General features: G+C 40.7%; 3 protein-coding genes across 6 annotated transcripts in view; 2 read left to right on the top strand and 1 right to left on the bottom strand.

Moving 5' to 3' along the window:
• Window positions 1-11,413, top strand: part of HTRA4 (HtrA serine peptidase 4) — a 12,432-nt gene extending 1,019 nt beyond the window's left edge. The window contains exons 2-9 of the mRNA XM_027865270.1: window positions 86-185; window positions 2,672-2,876; window positions 4,037-4,231; window positions 5,441-5,473; window positions 7,436-7,550; window positions 7,889-7,946; window positions 8,953-9,048; window positions 11,119-11,413. Coding sequence (XP_027721071.1) covers window positions 86-185; window positions 2,672-2,876; window positions 4,037-4,231; window positions 5,441-5,473; window positions 7,436-7,550; window positions 7,889-7,946; window positions 8,953-9,048; window positions 11,119-11,284 — 968 coding nt within the window. The 3' untranslated portion in view covers window positions 11,285-11,413. The remainder of the gene's footprint in view (window positions 1-85; window positions 186-2,671; window positions 2,877-4,036; window positions 4,232-5,440; window positions 5,474-7,435; window positions 7,551-7,888; window positions 7,947-8,952; window positions 9,049-11,118) is intronic.
• On the bottom strand, window positions 8,899-22,673 carry TM2D2 (TM2 domain containing 2). Of its 4 annotated transcripts, none has more exons than XR_003569362.1 (7): window positions 22,353-22,673; window positions 20,055-20,142; window positions 15,624-15,739; window positions 14,415-14,503; window positions 14,043-14,161; window positions 10,899-11,267; window positions 8,899-9,041 (listed from the first exon to the last, which is right to left on the bottom strand). XR_003569362.1 is itself a non-coding variant. In XM_027865241.1 (5 exons), exons 1-5 carry the CDS (start codon window positions 22,583-22,585, stop codon window positions 14,106-14,108), a joined length of 582 nt encoding a protein of 193 aa, XP_027721042.1. In that variant the 5' UTR covers window positions 22,586-22,673; the 3' UTR covers window positions 13,559-14,105. The 4 variants fall into 4 exon arrangements, 2 of the variants coding, with proteins under 2 accessions (XP_027721042.1, XP_027721041.1); XR_003569363.1 differs by having other exon boundaries at window positions 8,899-9,038; XM_027865241.1 differs by lacking the exons at window positions 8,899-9,041; window positions 10,899-11,267 and having other exon boundaries at window positions 13,559-14,161.
• A 283-nt stretch (window positions 22,674-22,956) lies between these two features.
• ADAM9 (ADAM metallopeptidase domain 9) overlaps window positions 22,957-25,058 on the top strand; it is a 110,239-nt gene continuing 108,137 nt past the window's right edge. The window contains exon 1 of the mRNA XM_027865196.1: window positions 22,957-23,195. Within this exon, the coding sequence (XP_027720997.1) occupies window positions 23,084-23,195 (112 nt within the window). The 5' untranslated portion in view covers window positions 22,957-23,083. The remainder of the gene's footprint in view (window positions 23,196-25,058) is intronic.

The raw sequence follows: 25,058 nt of genomic DNA, 5'->3' as shown, positions 1-25,058 counted from the left end.
GGGGGGAGGGGAAGTAGTTTGAATGTTGCTATGATGTGGTGGGCACCAGCATAGGCACCATCAAGAAGATCATATTCATTCTCAGGGACCAGAAGCCCAGGCAATCTCAGGGACAAATATAACTTCATCGTTGAGGTGGTGGAGAAGGTGGCGCCATCTGTGGTACATTTGGAGCTGTTCCGCAGGTAATGGGACGGGGTAAGACGGGAGGGTAACTGTGTCCTATCTAAGTATCCCAGAGACATAAATTAAGGTAAAATCTTTAGAGTGTGAATTTCAGGTGCATAGAAAAGGGGTGGAGATCGCTAGTTGTGCAGAACAAAGCTCTTCCAGTACAAAGCTCTTATGGGGGGTAGTACAATTGATTTCAGCTGTCTTTAGGGAGTACTAACATTTGAAGTTGGCCAGGAGGCAAATCCTTTGCTGTGGGTAGTCATGGATGGTTAATTTGATGAACTCCCCAATCAATAGAATGAGAAAACTCTCTGGGGAAGTTTTCTTTTACACAGAAGAGAACCCGAATTGCGTGCATGGAAATGCCTGTAAAAGTGCCAGCTAAAAGCCTACCGTCTCCAGGAAGCTTTTCTCAATCCCTCTTAATCCTTGTGCCTTCTCTCTTAATCATTTTCAAATTATCCCACGTATAGCTTGTTTGTACGTAGTTGTTCCATGTTGTCTCCTCCATTAGAGTGTGAGAGAAGGGACTGTATTTTACATTCTCTTTGTATCCCCAAGTGCTTACCATGGTGCCTGACACATAGTGGGTGCTTAATAAACAATTATTGTAAAAATGTAAAATGTTAATTGTACATATAAAAGATAGAGAAGTAGCACAGTGTGGTGGTGGGACTGCCAGCCTCAAAGCCAAGAAGACCTCAGTCTAAGTCCTGTCCCTCACACATACTGGCTACGTGACCCTGGACAAGTCACTTAACTTTAGTGCCTTAGATGCCTCTCTAAGGCTATCTATGGCAGAGAAGGTACTGACCTGCACTGGTAGAGGGATTTTCTTCAATTAGGAGTTTTCTTTACCAGGTCCAGTCCTTATCCCTCACAGCAGTATTTAAAATCATAAAATGAGATACAGAGTTGGAGAGAGGTGTAATCCTGCCCAACCCCTCTGTAAACCATGATCCTCTCTGTAACATCCCTGACCGTGGTCATTGAACCTCCAGGAAACTCACTACCACCCTACCACCAAGGAAGTCCATTGCATTCGGGGGTAGATCTAATTGTGAGGGAGTTTTTGCTCATATTGAGTCCAAATATGTCTCCACTGACAGCTCCAAGTTCTGCCCTCTGTGTCCAACCAAAACATATCCAATGAGAACCCTTCAGACAAAGTTCATGTTACTTGCTAAAACGGGTCACAATGTTGCTTATATTCACAAAGCAACCAGGATATAGTAATGTACTTGGAATATAGTTTGGGGTGCTCTATGGGCTGTGCCTGGGAAGACTGAAAAGACAGATAGGTACAGGAGGCTTTTCCTGAGCCCTCTGTGATGTTAAGAATAGTTCATGTAAGGACTCATTAATGATTTCCTCACAAAAAATTCTGTGAGGTAAATGGTGTAGATGTAGTTATTTCTGTTTTTAGGAAACAGAAACTTGGAGACATAAGTGATTTCTTTGCTGTCACTTCTCTATGTGACAGACTTGGGGACTTAACACTAGTCCTTCTAACTCTCATCATTCTTTCCAATGGAGCACATTATTGCCCATGTGGATCAGAATTCAAGGTGGGAATGAGGACCAGGGAGGCAGGTGAAGAGCTGAAAAATCACCAGCATCATTATGAGCTGAAGATGCTAATAGGGCCTATATGGTCCATCTTGTCGGTTTTTATCTGGGGCAACATTGGGAGAACTCTTCAGTCCTTTATGCTAGCAAAATAACTAGAAGGTGTATTCATATCTTGTACGTGATTACTGAGCCAGGGATGGGCTGGAGCTAACTTGAATTGGCTTTTGAGAGCTGGTTGTTAAATTTTCAGTGTGAGAATTTGCTATAAATCAGGGCTTTGTTTATTGTCTAGACTTAAGAAAGTGGTGGAGAAAATATGAATAATGCAGATTAACTTTAAAAGCATGAAAGGAATGCATTCCTCCCCCCTCCCCCAACCGAGAGCTGGTTTTTAAACATTTGCCAGCACATTCCTGGTATGGCTATGTATTCAAAGTGCAGATTCCTATAGCACATAAATAGTTGCAAGGATATCATTTTATCATCTTAATTTTACCGACAGAAAACTAAGCACAAGATTTAGGTAAATTGTAAGGATTACAACACAAAATCCTTGAATTTCCAGTCTGGTATTTGACTAGTCTTACTTCTATCTGCTTACCAGGGCCACAGCTATTAATGTTTTCACCCTGGGCAAGATCCATGAATGAGGGGCGGTGGCAGTAGTGGGTATCAATGAAAAATAAAGTCTGAATGTGGCTGCAGAGCTGCATCTCAGCAATGGGACGCCCTAGAGGGAGGGTGGTGGCATCACTCAGCAAGCCAGAGGAGGTCTTCTTCAAGGGTTGATACATGGGGAGAGATCACTCCATGGGAGAAGTGTATGCTACTTGCCTCACCCCTCGACCTACACATATGATGATACATTGGGGGCAAAGCCAAGTTTGCTTGCTCTGCTTCTGATATGATTCTCTTGCTGATTCAGGTCCCCTTTAAGCAATGAGTACACTCATGCATCCAGCGGCTCAGGGTTCATAGTGTCTGAGGATGGGCTCATTGTTACCAATGCTCATGTCCTCACCAACCGACAGCGGATCAATGTGGAACTCCAGAGTGGGGCCAAATATGAAGCGACGGTCAAAGATGTTGACCAAAAAACTGACCTTGCTCTCATCAAGATTGAACCAGAGGTAAGGCTGCACAAGTGCAAAGCTAAAGCTATTATTTTCTGGGATTAAAAACATTTTTTTCTGATATCTTTTCAAAGTTTCTACCTTCACAACATGCTTTCTGTTGAGCTTCCTTGTTGCCTCTCTATTCTTTTCTCTCTTCTTTCCAGTCTAATGATCTCATCCTTCCTTTGTTTCACTGCTTCTCAGGAGTTTTAAAATCTTATTCATATTTTTACTTTTATCTCCTCTTAATCCTGTATATATCTTGTTTGTACATAATTGTTTGCATGTGGTTTCCCTATTAGACTCTGAGCTGTTTGAGAGCAAGGGTTGTCTTTTGCCTTTCCTTGTATCCCTGGTGCTTAGCACTGTGTTGGGCACATAGTAGGTACTTAATAAATGCTTATTGACTTGACTTTTTGGGTTTTTATGTAAGTTGTAAAATATGGGTGATTCAGACATCCCTGAGAAGACCATGTGTCAAGCAAGCCTGTAGCTATCTTCTTCTAAAAAAAGATTCAATGGACAGTTCATTCTTCTCTCCTATTCTATTTCTTGAGGCTTTCTTGAGGAATAGAAATATATTCCTAAACCAAATCAATGGTTTTGTGGCAAAGACCCACGCCATCAGTAACCCCCAGTTTCTCTGCTAATTCCTCATCAGAAGTCAGACTCAAGGATCCATCTTCTCTCCAGAGATGCATGCTTGAGGTCCTCTGAAAGTCCTAGAGTCTCCCTGGTCTAACAGAGTTTGCCTCATTCACACTGGGGAATATTGGGCTACCTCACTTTCCTAAGGAAGTCTTGAGGTTCCTCCAGGACACTCTGGGTGATCTCCCTTTCTGTTTATGGCCTAACATTGATTTGGGGGCAGGAACAGTGCTTCGTTGCTAACTTTAGGTTCTGTACCTAACTTACTTAAAATTTACTAATTACTGTCATTACTGCAATATAATAACCACAAATCCTTAGATATAGTCAGTAATATTTTGTAAAGAGTGAATGTTGGAAATTAGAGGAGAACTATTTGATAGCCTTTGTGGGTGTAGGGAAGAGATTTTTAGACTCAGGACTGCACACAAAGATAGATATGTATATAACCAGTAGCTAATCACAATTTTCTCTCTTGCTTATATTGTGTCCACTTCCCCCTCACCTCACCTCTGCCCTCAATGCAGACTGACCTTCCCATTTTGTTCTTGGGACGATCATCCAACCTGCAGGCGGGGGAGTTTGTGGTGGCTCTAGGCAGCCCCTTCTCCCTTCAGAATACGGTGACTGCAGGAATTGTCAGCACTACTCAACGAGGAGGCAAGGAATTGGGTCTAAAGGATTCCGACATGGACTATATCCAGACTGATGCCATCATCAATGTAAGTCGACTCAGGAGGCCCACTCTCTTACCATGTAAAGTGAGAGAAATATTTAGACCTTTCTTCCCTCCCTCTTTGAGTGGCTTCCTGATGTACAGAACTCACCTGATCCTCAGCATCAGTCATGAAATACATCCTGAGGGCTCAGTCTCTGAATATTTTTATTTCTTTTTACCATGGATCTGTCTTGCTTCATCATGGCATGTAAGTAACTTTGGGTTCTTCAAGGTTTTGCCAGGGGATCACAATTTCTAGCAGGTCCGACTAAGCTGGAATGACTTCAAGTATTTACCTGAAGTTTGTTGTAGCAGATAGAGAGCTGTCCTCAGACTTGGGAATAGCTGAAACCAAGCCCCACTTCTAGCACATATTGGCTAAGTGACTGTGATTAAGTCATTTGATCTCTCAGTGCCCCAAGCATCTCTCTAAAACTCTTCATTGCAGAGAGGATACTTTTATATTTACAAACATATATATATATATATATTTATATTTTGAAACATCTTCACATAACTCTATGAAATTATATATAAATTTATATCTTTAGTTTGTTGTGTACATTTACTTTTACACACATTGTTTACATGTACACACACATTGTTGTGTATGTTTAAATGTAGTTAGTTGTATACATAGTGCTCTGCCTGTTAGAATATAAGCTCATTGAAGACAGGGACTGTTGTGTTTTCATCTTTGTATCTTCAGTACATAATATAGTGCTTGACACAAAATAGGCATTTAATAAATGTTTGTTGATTGACTTATGTACAGACCTGGCCATAGGTCATATGTTGGCATTTTAGGGCACATTCTGGCTAAGTTTGAAGGGGTTCTTCACTACAGGTTGATGAGTTTTTCAGCCACAGCAACTCATGAAGACTCTTCTGTGTTTTAGAGAAATTGTGATTGGTATTATGAAGAATGTACCGCAGTGATTCAATCACAAATCTTTGAAGTATAACAATGCTAACTGGTGTTCATTGTGTTATATTCCTTTGAATATTACTTTAAAAGGTGCTGAATTTTAGTGCTAATCTAACTGGGTTGGTATTTCTTGTAAAGAATTCTCTGACAATGTAACATATTATCTCCAATGCCAGAAGCAACTAAAAGATTTAAAGCCCTGCTTTTTGAGGACAGTATATATAGTAATGGATGGGATACTTTGTCTGGCACTTGTGACTGCTTTTCTCTAATTCTGTCTTGCAGCACGGGAATTCTGGAGGGCCTCTATTGAACTTGGTAAGTAGCTGATTTTTCTCTGTTGCCCTAAATCTCTTCTTTTTTTTGTGTGTGTTTGTTTTTTGGTGAGGCAATTGGGGTTAAGTGACTTGCCCAGAGTCATACAGCTAGGAAGCATTATGTATCTGAGGCTGCATTTGAACTCAGGTCCTCCTAACTCCAGGGCAGGTACTCCATCCACTGCACCACCTAGCTGCCCCTCTAAATCTCTTCTTAACATGTAAGGTCTTTTCAAATTCCATGATACCAAGGTTGGGCATCAGTGTTTGAGGAGATCTGTGAAGAGATGTTTGTTCTGTTCTAGAGGAAACTGTTCAAGAAAATCCAAAACCTTTGACTTCATTGGAAAGAAAGCTGCCTGCCTTCGGTATCCCTTCAAATTTTAAAAAATTTCTTTCTCTTTTTCACTCCCCTTCTTTCCTTCCTTTCTTCCTTTCATTCAAAATGGTGGTCAGAAAAGAGGAATAGTCAACATGTGCTTTTTTTTTTTTACTGGACAAAAATAAAAACTCCTTAGAATTGCAGTGAGTCAACAAAGCATTTTTTTCCCCCAAAAGCATTTATTAAACACTTACTATGTACCAGCCACTGGGTTAAGTACTGGGGATACAAAGAAAGACAAAAGCCACCTTTGACCTCTAGGAACTGAATGGTTTTGCATCATTGATAACCTTAAGACCCCCTGGTTCAATATGTTGGGTTAAACTTGCCTCCACTCCAAACTCTTCATTGTATATAGCATATTATATATTAGAGAAAGTTTCAGTTTTAACCAGAGGAACAGTTCATTGCTGTGCCTTATTAATTTCTTCTAAACTTTTTATTAGATCTCTAGGGGAAATGTTTCAGCATCTGGTTTCTAATAAAAATGAAACGATGAAATAAATAATTCATCTGATCCATTGCACTCGGTGATGTACTCTGAACTTCAGTTCTTATTTTTTATTGATTTGGGGGGTGGGTGGGAGAGGAAGTCCCTTCTTAAATGCTAAAGCAGGTTTGGGGTCTGTGCACTATTTTTACAACACAAAGTGCAAAACACACCAATTAACTGAAAGGGAAATACACAGGGAAATCTTTCCTGGTTTGTTTGCATCACCCATGGCCAACCATGATTGTTTCTCTAAACAAGCGGTTCTTAACCTGGGGTCTATAGACAGATTTTGGGGATGGGGTGGGTAATAAATTTTGATGAGAAAAATTACTTCCTCATTTTCACTAACCTCTAACTGAAATTAGGTATTTTCTTTAATTACCTAAAACATTTTTTCTGAAAAGGAGTCCATAAGCTTCACTGGACTGCCAAAGAGGACCATGACATACAAAAGGTCTTTAAAGAATTCCTGCTCTAAACAGTTACAAGCAGTTCACCAGATATTGAAAGGCAGGATGACATAATGGAAAGAGCACTGGATTTAGAGTAAAAAAAAAATTGTATTTCTTTAAGTCTTAGATGTTTTCTTACATACAAAGCGGGGACATTTGTACTATTCCCCTTAGACAGATTTTGTGAGGGAAGTGCTCGGTAAATCTCTAAGCATGTAGAAATGGGAGCTATGATGAGATCCCCTTCCATTTTTATTTCCAGTCAAGATTAGAGATCTCCTAGGCACTGGCCCATCACTTGCCTTCTGAAACTGAAGCTCCTAATTCACTTCTCAAACTAATTGAATTTCAAGAGGGAAAGAATTAGCTCATGACACAAAATCCAAAATCCAGAATTTCTTGATTTTCTTGGCAACTGTGACTCAATATATACATGGTAGTTTTTCCACAACTATATGTAGCCTTAGTTATCCTAGCATACCTGGAACCTTACCGAATCTTTCCCCTACTGAATCTGTTTAAGGGGTATAAAATTCCATCAGCCATAGTGCCTTCTGACCATAGGATAATTGCTCCATTGGCTCAATATTATTTGCACAAAATTTACTGACTGAAGTCTATCTTCTCCCTTGCTAGGATGGTGAAGTCATTGGCATAAACACCCTGAAGGTGACAGCAGGAATTTCCTTTGCTATTCCCTCAGATCGAATTCGACAATTCTTGGCAGAATTTCATCAGCGCCAGTTAAAAGGTAAGGAAGATTACAGGATTCTTCACATTCCCATTCTCAATTCTTAGCATTCTCTAGAAAAGTTTATGTGTACTCTAACAAAAACTGGGGTATTGGTGATCCATTCCTGTAATGGTGGCCAGAATGTCTAGACCAAACTATAACCTAAGCAAAAACTTTGTGCATGGGAACTCGACTCCTTTCCTGCAGAAATATGACTCCTTGGGGAGTAATGACGTGTTTGTCAGCTGACAACTGGGAAAAGCAGATTGTCATATGGAAGAATCTGTATTTTGAGATCTATTCCAGAGGAGGGAGACTGGTGGGTGTCATCAACTCATTAGATTCTTTATTTCCAGGAAAAGTTCTTTCACAGAAGAAATATTTAGGCCTCCGGATGTTGCCTCTTTCTATGAGGTAAGTGTGTAACTTTGCGCATGCACTGACATGCTGTGGTTGTAGGTCAACTGCATGAATATGATGGAAAGCCTGGAAGAGCAAAAGCTATTGGACTGTAACTTATTTCCTAACCCTTAGCATTCTGGCTTGCCTTGGTGAATATCACAATAAATAGTGCCCCACCCTAATTTACAGGGGTATCGTTTGTAATTTCCATCCCTTACAGCTTTCTATGGATGTGTGGGGGGCATGAAAATTATGTTGATCTTTCTATAAGTAACAAGCATTTTTTAATGAATCTATCCCTCCCTACTGCCACCCACCACACTCAGTTAACCATTGGTAAATTAAAAAACAAAAAACACCAAAACCCCAAATTCCTCAACATATCGTCATCTGGCAAAACAAATGCCCAGATTGACCACAGCTGAAAATGTATGCCTCTGTCTGTCAATTTCATCCCGCCAGAAGAGTAGTATGCTTCATCTTCATTCTTTTGGACTCGGGGTTTATCACTGCTTTGATCAGTTCTCATGCTGTGCATCCTCCAATAGTAGTAGTACTGTGTCTTCTAGGGCTCTGCATAGAGCCAGGTTATGGTTATACCTAGTGCTATCTTGATGGATCTGGATTTCAGGGATGTGGGTATGCCCTCCACTCATGTAACCCATCTCTGCCTTCTTTTGTCCTTCCATAACTCCACCCCGCCTCCCATAGAACACCCCACTCTGGCTTTTTAAAAATTTCATGAATGCTCTCACACTTACTTTAGCCATTATCCCTCGTTTTATGACTACCCATCTCTTTCTTCAATCATACACGTTTGTTGATTTATATATATTTCATGAAATGATTAACCCTGAGGAATTCAAGCACAATGGAATCCTGTGACTATTAACCTGAGTAAAGTACTTCCCTACATCCTAGGGACCAAATGATTTGTAATGAAACACACACTGGTTCCACAATATTTCATTCATCACTTTTAATTTTAACATCATGGAAACCTGCCCTTGTTTCTTAGCCTTCTCCAGGAAATGAAGAATCAGGATCCAGATTTTCCTGACGTGAGTTCTGGGGTCTTCGTATATGAAGTGATTCAAGGAACGCCTGCTGCAAGGTAAAAGATAAAATGAGGTTTTCTATCTTTTGGAAAGTCGTATGGCAATAATTACTGGTACTCAGGCAGGGTCTCAACTCGACTAGTATTTTTGTGTTGCAGGTATTATCTTGTATTATATACTTTTTCTAGCACAGCTTTTTGTGAAATAAGTTAGGAGAATTACAAGTATGAGAATGTTTTGATAAATTACCAGATCTTTTTTCTTAGCATCTTAACTGAGGAGGGAGGCAGTAACCTCATTTTTAGGACTTCTCATTTTCCAGGCACAATTTTGTATAGGCTCTTACTAAAGGTCTTTAATGTTAAGGTAGCACAGTATAGTGGATAGGGTACTGCACTTGGGAATCAGGAAGACCTGGGTTCCAATCTTGCCCTAGACATTTACTAGCTGTGTGACTTTGGACAAGCCACTTAAACTTTTCTTCAGTTGCCTCATCTACAAAATGAGGGGGTTAGACTTAATGACCTCTTAGGTCCCTTTTACTCTAAATCTATAACCCTATATTTTAAAAAGCAAGATATTTCTGTAAAATCTTGGTGACAATATTAAGAGGTTGCAGTTGGAAGTCTCTTTTGGCTAATATAAGGAAATAAGCCCAAGGATGGCCCTCAAAGAGGAGGTTCCCCAGATTATTTTGCTCTTGCTTTGGAAACTTTCTGCTACCACCACTCATGAGATGCTTGTTTTCTCCTGTAAATACAGGATTGTATGGAATTTCCCTCCTGTGCCCCTCTTTTCTTTATTGTGTTTGTTCTACAATAACACTTTTCATCAACTGCTGCAAAATGCACATGCTACTATTAAAAAGAGAGAATTTTGGAATACAAACTATATATAAAATACAGAAGTTACAAGTACACCATCTTATTATTCAGTTTGGCATGACAAAAGTAAATCGGGTTTGAATATAAGTTTTCATAGCTGTTTCCAGCTCTCCTTTACTTGTAATTTCCAATTTAAGTTCAACTGTTTCTCTCAGTTACAGGAAAGCAATATTGCTTCCATCTGGTTCCTAGGTCTTTGCCTTGGTCTTAGCTCAAAACTTCTTCCTAGGATAGCCTTTTCCCTTAGATTTTGAACAAATAATTATCCCTAGTCTACTGCACTGCTGAACACGGAGCCCCATGGTCAGCACTCCTAAGCTGACCCAATTCTAAAAGTTCAGATTTCAGCCTTTTTATTCTTAAACCTTTCACATCCTCTAAAATTTCTCCATCCTTTCTAAACTTATTTTTTCTTTAAAATTTCCCAAGTTACTTCCTAACTTCATTCCTCATAAGTGTCATAACTATTGCTGGGGCTCCTAATCTCTTATCATGAGTCTCTATTTCCCACTAGGAAATCATCTACTGGCACGTATCTCCTGAGGCAGTTGCATCTCAGACACAAACATTAGCAAAGCTACAACTCTATTAACATTTCTATTGAGGTGTTTCACATTTGAACCTCTTTCACATCAAGAACAGATTCTATGTGATGAAGATCTAGTCTCCCAAACGAAGCCAAGGAACTAGGCTTATAATCCATAACTTTGCTGATCAAAATTTCACTTCAGAAGGGAGGCTAGAGACAGAACCCTACATTTTTATATTTATTTGAAGCCCAGACTGTAGTTCAGCTTATCATGTTCCCTAATTATAGGAATGCTTTAAAAAGAGCCAGAGAACTTTCTATTAGGGTTAAACAGATAATATATATATGGGGAAAAACTACATCTCTATCCTGACACAACAGTTTTCACTTTTTCTTGGAGCCAATAAGGTTTTTATGTGCTAATGTTAGCTTGATGGGGAAGTTCAGGGGTAAGAGATAATATCTAGACGAAGTTTGCCATTTGTTTCCTTACCTGTAGGAGCAGAATGTTGGAAAACTAGTGGGTGCCCAGAACTGGAGATTAATTTTCCCCAACACAATCCAAGATGAATAAAGCAGAACTATCCCCAAGTTTTCTAGCAGAAATTCCACATGAGAAAAAAGGTTATGTTCGTTCTAGATTTAGGGATGTGTAGTCTTGTGTAAAAACAAAAGCCTTTTCTCTAGTTCTCTACTTTCATCTTTTCCCCCAGCTCTGGGATGCGAAACCATGATGTGATCACCAGCATAAATGGACAACCTGTCACTTCCATCACAGATGTCATTGAAGCTGTGAAAGAGAGTGACTCCATTTCCTTAGTGGTTCGTCGGAGAAATGAGGATGTGGTCCTGACGATCATCCCTGAAATAATTAATTAAACAGAGCTCCCATTTAGAGACAAACTTATCTAGCAAAACTGAATTTATACTATACGGTCCATATTGAAGATATGAAGTCCAAAGATTCGGGGGTCTTCTTCTTTAGAAAATAAATTTTTTTGATCGTTCCATCTAGATCTCTAATTAGGTAAACACTTACTCTTTTCTAATAACAATTCACATCCATACAGTGCTTTAAGGCTTACAAAGTGTTTCTCTCATAATCCCCCCATGAAGTTATAAGTGACAAGGATAAGCGCTAGACCTGTGATTTCATGAGCACAGTGAACTCGAAGGTGAAGAGCACTACTGATGCAGGGCAGTATCTTCTCTGTCACTTGGAATCAATGTATTGTTGTGTCCATTTTATAAATAAGGGAACGGGCTTAGAGAAATTAAGAAACTGCGAAATCTCTTGGTGGGAAGTGCCCTTGGAAGGCATCTAGGAAGTGACCCAGAATGTCCTGGATGCCATCCCCAACAACTGGTCCTCCAGTCTCTGTTCAAAGACCTCCGGGGATAGGGAAACATCTCCTGAGGCAACCAGTTTTAGGGAATGCTCACTGTCACACAAACCAATAGTAAAGTACACCAACATGCACATTCTGTTAGTGGAGCACAATTTGAACTTTGATTATTAAGAGAATTTATAAAGAAATTAAACCCAACCTGACAGGGAACAGTCTTACATGTTACTCCTAAAGGAGATCTAAGCCAGAGGTCTGACCTTTTTGTGACAAACCACTTTTCATTTCTCCAAAGCCTGGAAATCTCTTAAGTGGGGCGGCTGTGTATAGATAGTCAGTGAAGGAGAGAGGGTGACCCATTGTTAGGTATACTCCTTTTCTCCTTGAAAAGCAGAAAAAAAGGTGGCATGGTGGTGGCCCTCTCTGGTGGTGGGGAGCTCTCCTCTAACATCATCTTTATCATTACCTTGGATGTCATCATCCCATTTTGTTGCTTACTTCCTAAGATCAGAAGATTTAGATTTGGAAAGGACCTAGCACTAGTTCATAGCGCTCATTTTGCAGATGAGGAAACTGAGACTCACGGAAGGAAATGACTTGCCCGAGGTCACACAGACAGGAAGCAGCAGAGCCAGATCCAAGCCCATGTTCTTTGTTTCCAAATCCCTTAAGGGTTGTCAAGTTAAAATGATATAATTTACACAGAGTATTTTGTAAACCTTAAAATGCTATATGAATGCTAGCAATTATAATTATTAAATACAAGAAAGGTAAAAATAATTTTTACCTTTAAAAATCATTTGTAATTCAAAACACAACAGCATTATTAAGAAGAAAGGATTGTTTCCAGTCTTTTTCGAATGGGAAAATTGGACCAAATCCCCCAACTGGTTGCTTTAGCCTACAGGAACACTTTTAAGTACTATCGTTTACACTGATGTGACACACGCCTGGGAGGGGGGAGGGGGAAAACCCCCCAAACTAAAACACTAAACCAGAAGACCATAGAATTGTAGAATAGGAAAGGATCTTTGAGATTGAGTTTAAATCCCTCATTTTTCAGATGAGGAAACTGAAGCCTAGAGAAGTGATTTGCTCAAAATCACATGGCCAGGGTTAGAACATGGATTTCCTCCAGGCGCATGCTCGGTAAAAGTTTAACAACCAGCTCTCAGGATAGGTGGGTGGGACACACACACTTAAGTTTAGTCTGCATTAACCCTTTCTCCATTACTTTCTTAACTCTAGACAATCAACAAAACAAACTGCTAGCTTTTGCCAATCTGAGATGTAAATGCTCACACTGAAAATTTAACAATTGGCTTTCCTGAGCAGGTTCAAGTTGGCTCCCTTCTCCTTATATCACTTTTCACCACTTTTTCTACCATTTCATACTATCTCCAAGGTCCTCTCTGGCTTTAAAATTTGACAATTCTGTATTTGGTTTCCACTTTCTCCCCAATATTCCAAATAAAATGTAAGACTCTTGAGGGTAGGGACTCCTTTATTTTTGTATTTGCTTTTGTTTTGTTTTGTTTTGCAGGCTGAGCACATTGCCTGGAACAGTGTAGGTGCTTAATAAATGCTTTTGAATGAATGAAAATTCTTAGGGCAGAAACCTATTTTTCCTTGCTAGCACATGAAGACTCTCAACCTATAACTTTCCTAGTCATGAATTTTCATTTCAGTTATCTATGTGAAAACTCTTATACAAGCAGTTATTCTTCTATTTGTTACTAGATCCAGAATTTTAAAGGAGAAATTTCTGCCAAGAGAAATGTCTGATCTCAGATACATCACTCAGACATCTCTTTAAAAACAAAATTTTAATGAAGTCATCTGTACACAGTAGATAACACCCCTGGGGCACAATGCTGACATCCTGAGGGCTGTGAAGGGCAGTTGGGCATTTCCAAAATTTGGTTCTTATAACATAACTGAACTAGAGGCTTCACTTTGCTTGTTCAAATGACAATATACCTGTACAGCTTCTCCATTTGGCCAAACACAGTTTATGGAACATAAGAATTAAGTCAGAGTTTCAGTATTCATTAAAAGCTACTTCGATTTCCACCTTTTGCTGAAGACAGATTTTCAATGGTTGGTTTCATCTCAGGTATCTTCCAGCGCATGGAGCATAATAGGCCAGGTACATTCTAAAAATGCTCACTTTGTTCATGACATTTCAATACACGTTCCAAAAGACCAAAAGCATAGTATTGTAGAGGGAAGGCATGCAAAAAGGTATAGAAATCCTCTTGCTGCTTACTTCCGAACAAGCATACTTATACCTTCTTTTCTGCAGATAAAAAGTTGATTTTTCAGAGCATTATTTATCATTTCTGGACTGCAACTTAAGACCTGGCTTCCAAATCTAAAGTCCAACAACATGGCTCCAGCAGATTCTCTTCTAAAAAGGGTAAAACAACAATTTAGTCTGAGATGGTGGAAGAAATTGCAGTTTGTAGAGACAAGGTCACGAGAGAAAGGTCATTCACTTTCCCATGCCACACTAACTCTCAATGAGTCTAGCCCTCTTCAGTAAACAGTACACCAGTTGCTGCCATCACTAGGCATCAGCCTTCCAGTAATAAGCAAAATAAGGTCAACAAACCACCAGATCCCAAGTCCTCCAAGGGTCAGCAATTTCCCTACTGCTGTACCCGTATGTCCTAGACAGAAGCGATCAACTCCAAAGCATCCTAGGAAGAAGGAGTAGAGCAAGGTGGTTATGAAGTAGTGTCCAGTGTACCTAGGAAAAAAATGAAAGAAAGATTCTTTAATGTAGGAAAGTTAAAATGCTTGTGGCCTAAATGAAATGATAGAAAGGTAGTGTTATGCTATAATAAAATAATTAACTTTGGTTCCCTCTGGTGGAGGTCAAAGAAATTATCTATGTTTTAAGATAAACTCTACAGATCACAGTATTATGAAACTATTATTTCAAATAGTTACTGGTTTTTTTGTCAAATTGAAATGCATAGGTAATTATGGATGTGGAGCTTTCTGTAATTCAGAGCTCTTTTTGACTATATTTATTCTAGGAAGGCTTGTCATATCTTAGTCTATTTCTTCTAAGGCCTCTGAATTATTATAATTTTTTCAGGTTATTATCTGGTAACAACTGCTGCAACATGTTTCTTCACAGGGTTTTCTCTCCACAATACAATACAATACCACTAACTGCCTAGTTTCATTAACTGCCATAAGGTCAAGCCATAAATAAAATCATTCACTATCTAGCCTGCAAGGCATGTTTATATTCTGAGACCCTAAGCACATGTTTTCTGTTTAACTATAAATAAAATGAGCTTCAGTAGAGAGAAGCCTGCTTCCTTATTAGGTTCCTTCTGTACTATAGGGACTGTCTGGGCAAGATTTATGCCTATAAATGCCTACAGTTGGCAGGGGCCTTAGAAGTTACCTAGTACAACGCCCTTCATGTTATAGCAGAAGAAACTTAGGCTCAGAGAGGAAGAATGGCTAATCCTAGCTGCAGATTTCATTAATTCAGAGTTGGAAGGGACTTAAGAAATCAGCCCCCTCATTTTACGAATGAGGAAGGAAACTGAAGTTCAGAGAGCACAGTGACTTGCCCAAGGTCCCAGAGATAGCAAGCAGAAGTAGCCAAGTCCTCTAACTTCACATCCTACACATTTAATGACAGAGCTGAGGCCAGCCTCCGACTCTCCAATTCCCAGGGATCTCTTCTCATTCTACCATATTGCTCAAGGTTGAGTTGTGTACCAAAACAGTTACATTAAACTTTCAAAACTCAAGTTAATGGGAAAAGTTGGGTGAAGCAATGACAAACTAAAAACAGGGAGAAAGAAAAGAACTCCAGACCAATCTCCTTTCAAGGTAACACTCACTTTATACATGGTTTATTTTCTCGTAAGAAATTTCTAGGGCCAGCACATTCAATTCCATGCAAGGCGTAGCACTGTACCGAGGTGTGTTCCACATCATTGTAGGCTTGGCCACCAAACTGTGGAATCAAAGACAACTTATCAAACTTTTAAAATAGTAATTACTCTCACTGTATCGAGATGCAGGGTGCTAACTCACACCCCCCAATTTCTAATAGGTCTATCCCATGTGTCCTGTATTTTTTTAATTGTTTTCAATCATTTAGCTTTCCAAAAGTTCCTCAGAGAATTAAGTGATAACTTCTTCAGTAATACACAGAAAGAATAAGGAACAATATAAATAAGTGCTGTTTATTTGATGTAATGGTAAAGATGATTAATGTTAAATATTTATAGAAAAATGAATAGACTAAGAAGTATTTATGAATTTACAATTTTAAAACAATTTGAGATAACCATTATATAGACATAGGAAATCATGAAACAGAGCTGCATGGATCTGGAGGGATCATTTGATGTTGAACTCTCAATTTTTTGTCAGTCCTAGGAATTAAACTCAAGTATTTATAAAAGTACCTAACATACAGGTGGTAATGTGCTAAATACTGTGGATACAAAAAACCAGAACAAACAAAAAAATAACAAACAAAAGAGTTCCTTCTCTCTAGGGACTTACAATCTATTGGAAGGATTCAACATGCACACAAATTAACATAGGGTTCATCAGAAGAGAGAGCACAAATTATTTATTAGTATTTCAAAAGAATATAAAATAGTGCATTAAGATTACCAATTAATTTCCAGACTTAATAATGTCTTCTCAGTCCTTATCCTTTCTGAATTCTCTGCAGTATTGGAAACTATTGACCTCCCCTCTTCTGTTGGACTCTCTCGTTTCTCTGGGTCTTCCTGACCCTGCTCCTTCTTTTTTATCTGTCTAAAGGCTCCTTTTTAATCTCCTTTGAGAATTCAAAATCCAAGATGACACTAACTCAAAGTTAAATCCTTTTATAATTAGAACAAAAACTAACCATAATGAAGTAATTCCAAAACTCAGTAGTCTGGTTTCATTGTACCCTCAGAACCTAACATCTGGTGGGTTTTTGTGAAAGACTGAATAACTACAAAGCTCCTTATATGTAATTTAGTATTAAAAATACATTAAAAATCTCTTATCCATAGAATAGGAATTTACTGTGATGAAAAATAACTTTAACCAAGTCCTACTTTAGTAATTCATTACAGTGTGAAGTTAATCTTGGGTTCTCCAAAGCTATACCAGCAGAACATAAGCTCTGGTAGGTTCTACCATGTTGGAAAGGCTTTTCGTAAGTCTTGGGAACAGATCGACTCTGTCTTACAAGGATCAACCTAGCTAACTATGGAAAGGAATAACAAAAAAATATCAAAAGGCTGGTGAATATTTTGGTCCACGGCAACTCAGGAAACAAAGAAAGACAAAACACGATCCTCAGTCCGGTGAAGACCCTTTCCATTTCTGTAGATATGGTGGAAAGAGTTGTTAAGAGTACCAAGAATCACACATTTTTTAGACCATCAATAAATTCTGACTGTTGATAATCTAAATCGTGAGCTTCCTGTCCATTAGCCAACAAACAGACATACTTTCGGAGGAGCTGAATCATACAAGTCTTGACATGCAAAATCGAGAAAAACTGAGGAGGGGACAAATAATAAAGCTAACACTTATATAGCATTTACTATGCGCTAGGCACTTTTCAATTACTATCTGATTTGATTCTCATAACAACTCTGGGAAGTAAATGTTATTATTCCCATTTTGCAGTTGAGGAAAAGGAAGAAAACAGGTTTAAGAGACTTGCTCTAGGTCACATAGCTAGTAAGTGTCTGAAGCCAGATCTGAAGTCACATTTTCCTGACTCCAGGCCCAGCATTCTAGCCACTGCATAACCCAGCTACCTAACATATGGGGAAACATGGCTGAAGAATATAGAATGAGAAAAGCCAAAGATCTGTAGATTACACAGAAAACTAACTCCACTGGATCAGGAACATTTCCTCCAAAAAAACAATTGGTAAGCATTGGATATGGCAAGAGGGTAACTAGGTGGTGAAGTGAATATAGAGCACTGGGCTTGGAATCAGGGAGCCTCATCTTCCTAAATTCAAATCTGGCCTTATACTTTCAAGACCCTGGACAACTGTTTGCCTCAGTTTCCTCATTTGTAAAATGAGCTGGAAAAGGAAATGTTGAATCACTGCAGAATCTTTGCCAAGAAAACCCCAAAATGGGGTCATGAAGAGTCAGAAGCGACTGAAATGACTAAACAACACGGATGTAGCAGGCATTAAATAACATATAGAAAGTAGATTTTATTTTAGTATACAGGAAAAGACTTGTCATTGATGTGGAAGTTATCTCTGACTCACCTCTTTGTATACAGTGAGATCATTAACTTGTGAAAGCTAAGATCACAATTAGTTAAAAAAAAAAGAATGAATAATGAGAAAAAGATAATTAGAACAACTAAATCCTGAACTACTTAAGTAATTGAAAACAAAACATGGGAAACAGACAACAGAAATGTCATTGACACTAACTATACAACTTTATACAGAAGTTTAAATATTGTAAATTAACTGTCACAAGGCCAGAAGATTCCCCTCTAAAAGAGCCTTAGTCAGAAAACATCTAACTTATTAACCAAAGAGAGAAATGGTTACCAAAGGCAAAGCATGGCTAGAATGAAAAATCATTTGTAAAATCTAATGCAGAAGGGTGATAGATGATTATGAGCAGTATTGTTTCCAAATAAAGGAAGTAGTGGAGGGTAAAATCAGTTTAAAGGAAGCTTGGCAAGGTCTCCAACTAAGTCAAATCATTTCAAGGGCATTCCAAAATAAAAGTGTACAGAGAGCTACAAATACAAGAAAAATGAAAAATGAAAAATATCTCAAAAAAAAATTATAACCAACCATTTCCTCCATTGAGAGCAATGGAATCGCTACACTTGGACCCTAACATCACAGTACAGAATGCACTTAAAGAAAAGATAGAACAAGGAACAAAGAAGGGAAAAACTGATGGATTGGACCAAACATAAAAAGAGGCAATCCAAGTTGGAGACAACAATTGTGAGAATTAGGAATCAGAAGGTCGAAGTTACTAAAGTCAAAAACAAAAAAACAAACTCAGACCTTATTCATCTCAATAAAGGTGACAGAGAGAACATCACTAACTACTTACCTATATCCCCCTCTCTCCTATCTATACATAATTTTTAAGGGAGTTAGCTATATATGAATCTGGAACATCCTCGATGAAATAATTATTAGGAAATAAGCCACAGAGATCACATCTTTATTTCACAACTAGCTGAATGATATAGAAAATGTAAGATCCCATTTCACTAATTATTGATTACAAAAAAGCATTTGCTTTCATAGAAAAAAATTATTTTAAAACAACAAGCCTCCCATTCACATATCAGTGTCATTCAAGATTCAGTGCAAGATGTAACAACAGAAATAATTTTATTCAACAACCCTCTGGACCAGGCAAGGCATAAAAAAGAAAATGTATCCTTTCCAAAGTGCTCGACATTATGATAAAGATCCAATAAACAGCCCAGGTCAAACAGGAATTTCCTGTGGATGGTAAGGTCCTCCTGATGCTTCTCTTGTGCTCTCATTGTCAAGAGAAGGCAAGGAAGCCTTCCGGCTTATTGGGTGGTCCTTCCTAGAGAAAATTTGTGGGAGGACCTCGATAAGAATCACACAGGATGGACTGGCATGGGTGGATTTTGATCTGCACTGCTGGAAGGATTCATTTGAGTATTGAGGAAAAAAAATACCTAATCATTCAAGAGTTAATAGTACAAGTTCAAAAAACAGTTCTCAAGGGGAAAAAACTTAATTGGTCAGATTATTCACCCTGAGTCTGAGCGTCACAAGTATTTTTCAGAGGTTAACTCACAATGGTGAATGGCTTTCCTTCTACTGCCTAGTTTGTTGTCTCTCACTCTTCTTTGAGCTTTCATAAAAGACATGTTCTGAATAATGGCAGATGGTAGAATTTGGAAAAAAAAAATCAAAAAGCATCTGTTGATTTCAAGAAGCCAAAGGCAGGGCCAAGTCAAAGGGAGATTGGTTTTGACACGTGGGCAGCTTTTGCCTAGAAAATATACCTCTTTTAAGAGAGGTTAAATGTCTTGCTTCATTTTACCTATAGCCCTTGGACTTGGGAATGTGTTCTACAATAATATTGACTAGAATGAAATTCCATTACAACAAAATAACTTGGATATTCCCTTGATGTCTGTTGTAATGGGATTTAAACTGCATTTTTTCTTTCAAAAATAAAAGTTTTGAATGGTATTTACCACAAAGTGTCAGTTATTTGTGTGAGAATATTTAGAATATTCTATGTGGGATAGTTTATTAAAAACTCACCTTGACACACCCATAACCCAGTTCCTGGGAGGCAGTTGAATTTCCAACATGATCCACAGGGTCATCACATTTTATAAATTCATCAGGCCTGTAAACCACCAGTAAAATGAACATTGTTAATAGACCTTTGTATAAAGCCATTTATCTTGCACATTCCTTCATCTCAGTCAGACAATGTAAATTTCCCCATTTTCCTCCCTTCACAAACTTTTGTCAGTTAGACTGGTCAAAGAGGGATCAAATATGCTCCTTTTGAAATATTCTGTTATGATCTGAGAGTAGTGGACAAGGTGGCAGAGTCTCAGTGCAAATTATAATGACCTTTCAGGATAGCCGTTTTGGATTTTACTACTGGTCATCAAAAAGCTCTAAAACAAATTGATCTATGGAATCCTAAAATGAGAAGGAACAGTTCACTGCATCACATATGTAGAGCTGGTCGGAGGTCCAAGGTTTATGTGATTTGTTCAAGGTCACATAGATAGTAATTGTCATAAACCAGATTTGGACCCAAGTCTTCTAAAAATGCTCTAAAACAACCTCAACAAGTGATCAATCAGCCTCTGCTTAAAGAACTTCAATGGCAAGGAATCCACTGACTCTAGAAGCCGTTGAGTCCACTTTTGGACAGCTCTAATTATAACTTGCAATGAATTAAATTCCTATAATTATAAATTATTAAATTAAAACTTACAACTTATAGTCCAAGTTCTGCTTGAACTGAACAAATGTAATCCCTCTTTGACATGACAACTTTTCAAATGTTTAAAGACAGCAGTTATATCCCTAAGTTACTCTATATGATGCTATACATCCTCAGGTCCTTCAACCAATCCTCATACATGGTTTTGAGGCCTCCACCAATCCTCACTGCTCTCTTCTGGGTAAGCTCCTATTGGTCAATTTCTTTAGGCAGCTAGGTGGAATACAGCACATTGGATTTGGGAGACCCGAAGACCTAGGTTCAAATTTGTTCTTAGACCCTTAACCTCATGTAACCTCTTCTTTGACTCAGTTTCCTTATCTGTAAAGCAAGAATAATAATAGCACCTACCTTCTAGGGTTCTTGTAAAGATCAATGAGATGATGTTTGTAAAATGTTTAGCAAATCTTAAAGTGCTATATAAATGCTATCTATTATCATATATGATACCAAGAACCAAAGAGGGATACTTAAGATGTAGTCTGACCAGGGCAAGGGCCAGTGGGACTATAACCTTCCCCATTTTGTTTCTTTTATTACAGCTTTAGACAAAATCAGCTTGTGGCTGCCGTGCTCTGGGGCTAACTTCCACAGGGAGCTCGCAGTTCACAAAAAACCTAGAGGACTTCAGGTACAAGTTGCTCTATAGCCACGTATTCTCTATCCTATACATATTTGCACAATTTTTTGAATCTGAGTAAAACTTAGTACATTAATCCCTATTAAATTGCATCCTTTAGAGTCTTAACATAGATTCTATGCCTGAAGTCATCAAGGTTTTAGTATCAAAATTATCTTCCCAATGCTAAGGATTTCCCAGTTTTACCTTACCCCCATCAAAACATATTTCACTAGATGTGATATTTGACTGGGTGTGGGCTAGAAAACAACTTCTTCCTGTTTCATTAGACATCTTCATGAGTTGCTGTGGCCCCCAAAGTTCATCTCACCTGGTAGCTAATATTCTGGTGGTGGCCTTTTCTGAAGTCAGCTAGACTGGCTCTCAGAACCATCCAGTTCATCCTTTTGCAGGTACTCAAAATCTTCCAAATTTGAACCCTTCAAAAACCCAGGGTGACCCCAGTGCCAAGAGAATGTATACGGGACACAGGAAGAGCTAACTAGAGGTTTTAGGGGTTCTTTTTTGGGGGGGAGAAAGGTTTAAAAAGGTACAGAATCTGAAATCCTACTTTAATGACCCCTGTGGGCAAGGACTTTGGTATCTTCAAACAGCTTCACAAAGTGCTAGGCACCTAGTACGGGGCTGACTCATAATAAATCCTTGAGGAATTAAGTTGTTCAACTTCCCACTAAGAAAGTCAGTCTCCCCCACCCCCCATTTTCCCTTCCCCAAGGTTCGCCCCAAAGCCAGGTCCCCACCCGGCCCTGCAGACCTGAACAGTGTACCAACCCCACTAACGCCAGGAGCCCCACTCCCAACTGCCGACTGCCCTTCCTTGCCCGGGGCAGGAAAGCAGGTGGCGTCGGTCGGGTCGCCCTCCTCCCCGGCGGCGGCCGGAGGACCGGACGGGGTCCTGCGCGTCCTTTTCCAGCCCAAGTTCGCTCCCCCGCCTCCCGGAGCCTGGGCCGCTTACAGAAAGGCGCACAGGATGACCGGGGAGCGAGGATCCGTGTACGCCAGCATCTGCGTCTCGGGGCCCTCGAGGCGGGCCGTGCCCGCAGATCCGGTGGCCATGGCCTCGGGCTCGGCCGTGGTGTTGTACGACAAGCTCCGCGACACACAGTGCAGCAACAACAAGTTTCCCATCAGCAGCGCCGCTTGGCCGCACAGCAGTAGGTAGCTCACCGGGAAACCCCCCAACAACATCCTCCCGGGGTGGTCGCCGTCACCCGGCCGGGGATATGAACCCGGCCCCCGGCACAGCTGAGCCTGGAACTCTCGGCCTAGGCCGCCTCGCCGCAGCTGGTCGGCGCCGCACTACCCCGCCTCTCGCTGTGAGCCGGCCAATGGAAGGCCTCATTTGACGCGCCCCCCCCTCCCCACTTTAAGGCCTTCCGGAGGCGGAGCCTCGCGATGGACACTCCCTCATTGGCCCTCGCGGAGTCTCACGTGAAAAGGAAGAGCGGAGAAAGGAGGGGAGGGAAAGCATTCAGAGTATGGGGCGTGGCCCGCTAAGTGGGCGGGGCGGGGCGGGGAGCCCAGTTCCCGGCTCAGTCCCGGTGGGGCTTGGGGCTTGGGGCTTGGGATCGGGATCGGGATCGTTGTGCGCGTGCGCGCGCTTCTTTAGCGCTCTGGGCCGGGTCTGGGATGATGGAGGAAGCGGAGGCGACGAAGCAGTGAGCTGAGCCCCTGGAAAGAACCTGCATGGATTCGTTCTCTTGCGTCTCGGGGCGCCGGCGGCGGCGGCGGCGGCAGCGGCTGCTGGGGCTTCTGCTGCTGGCCTGTCTGGGGCCAGCACTGGGAGCTGCGCAGGCAGGTGCGTAGCCTTCCCGCTCCCTTTGGGGAATCTGGCTTGTCCCTCTCCTTCGCTGAGGTTTCAGGGGGCGCGGCGCGCGCCGGAACCTGGGGCAGGGGAAGGGCTGCGCTGGGAGCAGGCCTGGGGTCGCTGGGCTGGAGCCATCTCCTCCCACTACCCTCTAACTTCAACCCTTCCTTTGCACCGGGCTCCCCCTCCCTTCCCCAAGCTTCCACCCTCGGTGTCCTGGGTTTCCCCCCATTCCTTTATCAGGTGCTTTACCTTGGGCTCCCCCCCCCTTTACCCCAGGCTTCTACCCCTCTGTATCCCAAACTCCACCCCCGTACCCAACTCCCCCCCTCCACCTTACCTCAGGTTTCCACCCCTCTGTCCCCCGGGCCCCTCTCACCCCTTTACCTGGAAGCTTTTACCCTGCACTCCTTCCCCACGCTTCCACCCCTCTGTCCCCCAGGCCGTACCCACCCTTCAACAGACGCTTTACCCTGAGCTTTCCTCACCCCTTTACCCCAGGCTTTCAATCCTTTGTACTTCGAGCTCCTCCCACCCGTTTTCCAGGAGTTTTAGCTTGGTCTCCCCCCCAATTTACTCCAGGCTTCCACCTCTCGATGCTCTGGGCTCCCCCCGCCCACTTTACCCTAGGCTTTCACCCCTCTGTACCGCAGGCTCCCCCCATTCCTTTACTAGGAGCTTTTACCCTGGGCTCCCCTCCCCCCTTCTCCCCTTTGTACCTCGGGATCCTCCCCCTTTACTCATGCCTACCCCTGCCCTCCTTTACTTGGGATCCCGCCTTTCTTTTTACCCCAAAGATTCCCTTCCACCTTCCCCCTCTCCTTTTCACACAGTTCTCAGCTCGGAGCCCTTATTCTTGGCGTTGTCTCTCCCCACTTCCACTTCTTCCCCATTCCTTCTATTCCTGACCTCACATCATCTGAACTCTCAAGGTCAGATCCCGAAGTCAGTGAATTGAGTGTCAAACTATGAAAGTGAGGAGATACACCCCTACCCTGACTAGTCTTGGTCCTGAAAGCAGTTAAGGCTTTGGGATATTGTCCTGTAGATGGGACTGGTGATTTTGGAGGTGGGACCTCCACACACATTTAGGATATCAGAGGCACTAGAAGGTAGAATAAAAAGACCAGGTGTAGTTTACTTGACTCTCTTTTGTCCTTAGTGTTTCTTTTTGGATTTTAAATGCCCACTTTCTATAGTTTAGCAATCTTTTTCCTTCCATAAATTGACTTTTGTCTCAGTTTGAGATCAGTCAGCACTGAGTTAGTCATTGCCAGTCATGCCCTGGCTTCTTCCTGGAAAGAACTCTAACTCTTTTATTTATTGCATCAAATTCCTTATGTTCCAGGAGGAAGTATGGCTGAGTTCTGTTTGTTTGTTCTTGTCATAAACAATATTATGAAATGTATTTGCTGCCATGGGAGTTTTATTAGGTGGTAATAGGAGCTATCTATCAATGGAGAACTGCTGACCTTATGGAAATTCATAACTTGTGTTTTTTTTATCCCAATTGGATTACTCCTTTAAAAAAAAATACTGAATCCAGTACAGTCTAGAAATTTTGGAGCCCTGAGTATTCCAATTAAGCAGAAAGTCACCAATTCATTCCTTATTGTCTATGTCAGATACTTCAGAGGCAGTTGGTAAGGTGGGTAGAGTGCTGGGCCTAGAGTCATGAAAATCTGAGTTAAAATCTGGTCTCAAACACTTACTAGCTGTGTGGCCCTGGGCAAATCACTTAACCTCTAGGTTATAACACTGGGGATGGTGTGTTAAATGATATATTGTGATAAATGTGATAAAATGATATAATGTGATAAAATGAGATAATGTTTGTAAAGCACTTAGCACAGT

This window comes from Vombatus ursinus, unplaced genomic scaffold (genome assembly GCF_900497805.2).
Source record: "Vombatus ursinus unplaced genomic scaffold, bare-nosed wombat genome assembly UNPS02014778.1, whole genome shotgun sequence".
NCBI lineage: Eukaryota > Metazoa > Chordata > Mammalia > Diprotodontia > Vombatidae > Vombatus > Vombatus ursinus.
This window is presented reverse-complemented; position numbering and strand designations above follow the sequence as displayed.

Coding starts and splice junctions, on each gene's coding strand:
- TM2D2 (XM_027865240.1), bottom strand. CDS start 22,585: ATGTTGTTGGGGGGTTTCCCGGTGAGCTACCTACTGCTGTGCGGCCAA. Junction 20,143..22,352: donor GTCATCCTGTGCGCCTTTCT/GTAAGCGGCCCA, acceptor GGTGGTTTACAG/GCCTGATGAATTTATAAAAT. Junction 15,740..20,054: donor TGGGTTATGGGTGTGTCAAG/GTGAGTTTTTAA, acceptor TTGATTCCACAG/TTTGGTGGCCAAGCCTACAA.